The 3,015-nt window shown below is 40.0% G+C and overlaps 1 protein-coding gene across 1 annotated transcript; it reads right to left on the bottom strand.

The window, feature by feature from the left end:
* Window positions 1–261: 261 nt before the first annotated feature.
* Window positions 262–2,581, bottom strand: LOC103772799 (N-acylethanolamine-hydrolyzing acid amidase-like; the record flags this gene model as incomplete). Its single annotated transcript, XM_008940179.1, has 3 exons — window positions 2,430–2,581; window positions 1,119–1,245; window positions 262–352 (listed from the first exon to the last, which is right to left on the bottom strand). Coding segments are annotated over exons 1-3 (319 nt in total), but the record flags the coding sequence as incomplete, so codon positions are not given.
* Between the last annotated feature and the right edge of the window lie 434 nt (window positions 2,582–3,015).

Genomic DNA, 3,015 nt, shown 5'->3' with positions numbered 1-3,015 from the left:
TTCTGTGATCCTATCATTCTATGAATATTTGTGAAACCGAAGTGCTGATGGAAAAGGCAGCGACCCTTCCTCAACCCTCTTGTCTGTTACAAGTCCTTCTGTTGTCAAGTTTTTGTTCTCAGTAGTGACATCTCTTGTCTCCCCCTTACTACCAGATCTTTCCAGTACCCCTCCGCATCCTCTCAAGCCCTGGTACCAGCAGGCAGCCATCAACTAAAGCAGCGTACAAAATGTCAGGTGGGGAAGGCAGAGTTATTTTACCTCGTTCATCACCGGAGATCGTGAACTTGTGTGGACTTTGTCCAGTCCATAAGCCTACATAACCAAGAAACGTGGTGCCTTGATATGCTATCTGAAAGCAGGAAACATGCAGCATTACAGCATGCCAGGACAGAACATTTCTTAAAACACAGGCAACCTTCTGAAGCAGCAACCTGTACTTTTTTTCTGTGAATTTCCCACTTCAGTGGCTATAAACAGCCTGAAATTACAGTAAAACTGGCAAAGCAAATTCTAAAAGGACTAGAGACCCTTCCAACCTAATCTATTCTATGATTTTATGATGACCAAAATTCACTGTTATTTAATTTAACTAACACTGACTGCTCCAAAAGTTTTGCTCCAGTTGGTGAGTAGTCAAGCAAGACAAAGTTCTCCATTTGCAAAATGGACTCATGAATCTTAAGAAAACCATGCTAACAAGGACTGCACTAGCAACTAGTTAATTTTTGGAAGTTTCTATCTAAAACATAAATATCTGTCTCAAAAGTCAACAGGGCTTTAGGAAAAAAAAGCCTTAGAATCAATCTCTGCCAAAACGGATCTCTTTTCTATAGTCTCTAGTGTTTCTTTTCTACTATCTCAACATCTCTTGCAACATCTTTTAAATAATCATGAGATGATAGATTATATTGTTCTATTTGTTCCGGTTTATCACCACTAACTGAATGTCTAGAGAGAAAAGAAAAATTAGCATCTATCTTGCATTCCCAGAGAGCAGCTGCAGTGCTCTAATAATCCAGTGAATTTGGATAGGAAACACATTTCTACATTAAATTCCACTATGTATCCCTTTCCTTCATGGAATCCCCCCCAGCCATGCCAACCACAGCTCATACCTGCCCACTTTTTATAAACTGCACATCAATTGTAACCTTGCTTAATATATCGACAAAATCGTAATCCAGGTTCCGCCCATGGTAAATGTTTCCTTTGTCATCCTGAGCAACAATACTGGTACAGAACCTTGGAATACAAAAAGGAGAAAGACTCATTTCAGAAAACTCCACAGCAGCCATTTCAATAATAAGTGAGGAAGCATACTGAAATTCCTTTTTTTAGTAACTGTTTAGTAACAGTTTCGGTTTCATTGAAACAGGCTATTTTTAATGAAGTATATTGAATTGGTGGGGAATTAAAAAATTCACTCTGTGTTTGTCATTCCAGTGATGCATATTACTGTCTCTCAAAACAGTAAAGGTAAAAAAAAAAAATCTCGCCGACAACTAGTTTGTTCCTAGTTGATGCTTTTTCTTTAGTATTATTAGAGCTGAGAAACTTGAAATTTCATGGGCCTTACCAGGGCTAAGAATGGGAAATGTCTTCTGTGACATACTAAGAAAGCTACCATATAAATTACTACTTTACATGATAGTAAACCTTATTTTAAAAAACATCGTTTTAACCAAATAATAATCAAAATGTGTGCTAGTGGCTCTATGCACCTGCTTAGTAAAATCTATACAGAGAAATAGTTTCAGAATCCTCACAGGCAACACCAAGTGTTTACTGTTCTCCTGGACATGCTTCTAGGACAAAAAACGAACAGTGAAATCGTATATTTTTTTCCACTAAGGCTTTGCATGTTGTCATAAAGATACTACATTCATTTCCCATCATGGAAAACAAAAAATTACATTTTACAGGTATTGAACATTCATCCACAGAATAGTTTGGAAGTAAATTTATCTCAGATGAGCAGTTAAAATAATTAGATTGCAACTGATTCTTCTATTTCCTTGTAAAGTATGACAATTTAAACAACAAAACGGATTACATGATCTTTGAAGATAAATGAACCCAAATACTTTTGACTAAATGTCTCTTCCTTATTGGCAGAAGTTATCTTCATACATTTACGGGCTTATAGAGATAAACAGAACAACTTTACAGCTACAGAACAACATTACAGCTAGTTTTTTAACAAAAACTGCTCTGCGTTTCTTGTTCCATTCAGGATACTAACTGCTTAATGAGAAAAAAAACTTCCAGCTGAACACAGGAAACAAGATGAGAATGAACAGCAGGGATTATCTGCCATGTGCCCTCACCTGCCTTCCCGTGCATCCTCCCACACCAAGCTAAGATGAATCTCTACCTCCAGACTCATCCATTGCTACTACCAGGTTCTCTAAGTACCAGACACTTACGCAGTAGATTCGTAGGCGAAGTTAAGCAGGACTCCATCTCCAAGGCTTATTCCCAGGGCTTTGCACAATCCCATAATTTCCCCCATGAAGGGCTGTGGCATTAAGAATTTCAGTTCCTCTGCTACGGGCTGAATAACTTCCTGGACCCATTTTGGTACACTTAGACTGCAAAATACACTCAAGGCATTAGCTGAGAAAGAAACTAAAGCTGTTCACAGCTTACGCCTGGCAGCGAGGTACTGCAGGAGTCTGCCGCTCCTCTGATCAGCCTGTCCCACTTGGTGCTGGCCATCAGTTCACAGCCTCGGACACCGCCCCATCCCATCCTTCACCGAACCCCATAGGCCCCCGCACACCCCACAGAACCCTCCGCACAACGCGAGCAGAATATTTAGTACGCATTTCCTCCTCCTGAGATTCTTTTAATTCCTTCCAGGGATCTCCCCGGTCCACCCTACAGAGTAGGATACAGAAACCATCTATAGAGGTTTCTCGTGTAGTACTGGGTTAACACTCGATAAATCCCCTTAGTTTAGAGCTGAGGGCAGTTCAGCAGCCCTGCAGCATCTCTTTGCCCTTCCCCTTC

The sequence above is a fragment of the Merops nubicus genome, unplaced genomic scaffold (assembly GCF_000691845.1).
Source record: "Merops nubicus isolate BGI_N331 unplaced genomic scaffold, ASM69184v1 Scaffold8310, whole genome shotgun sequence".
Taxonomy (NCBI): Eukaryota; Metazoa; Chordata; class Aves; order Coraciiformes; family Meropidae; genus Merops; species Merops nubicus.
Note: the sequence above shows the minus strand (reverse complement) of the source record. Positions and strands in the feature narration are given on the sequence as shown.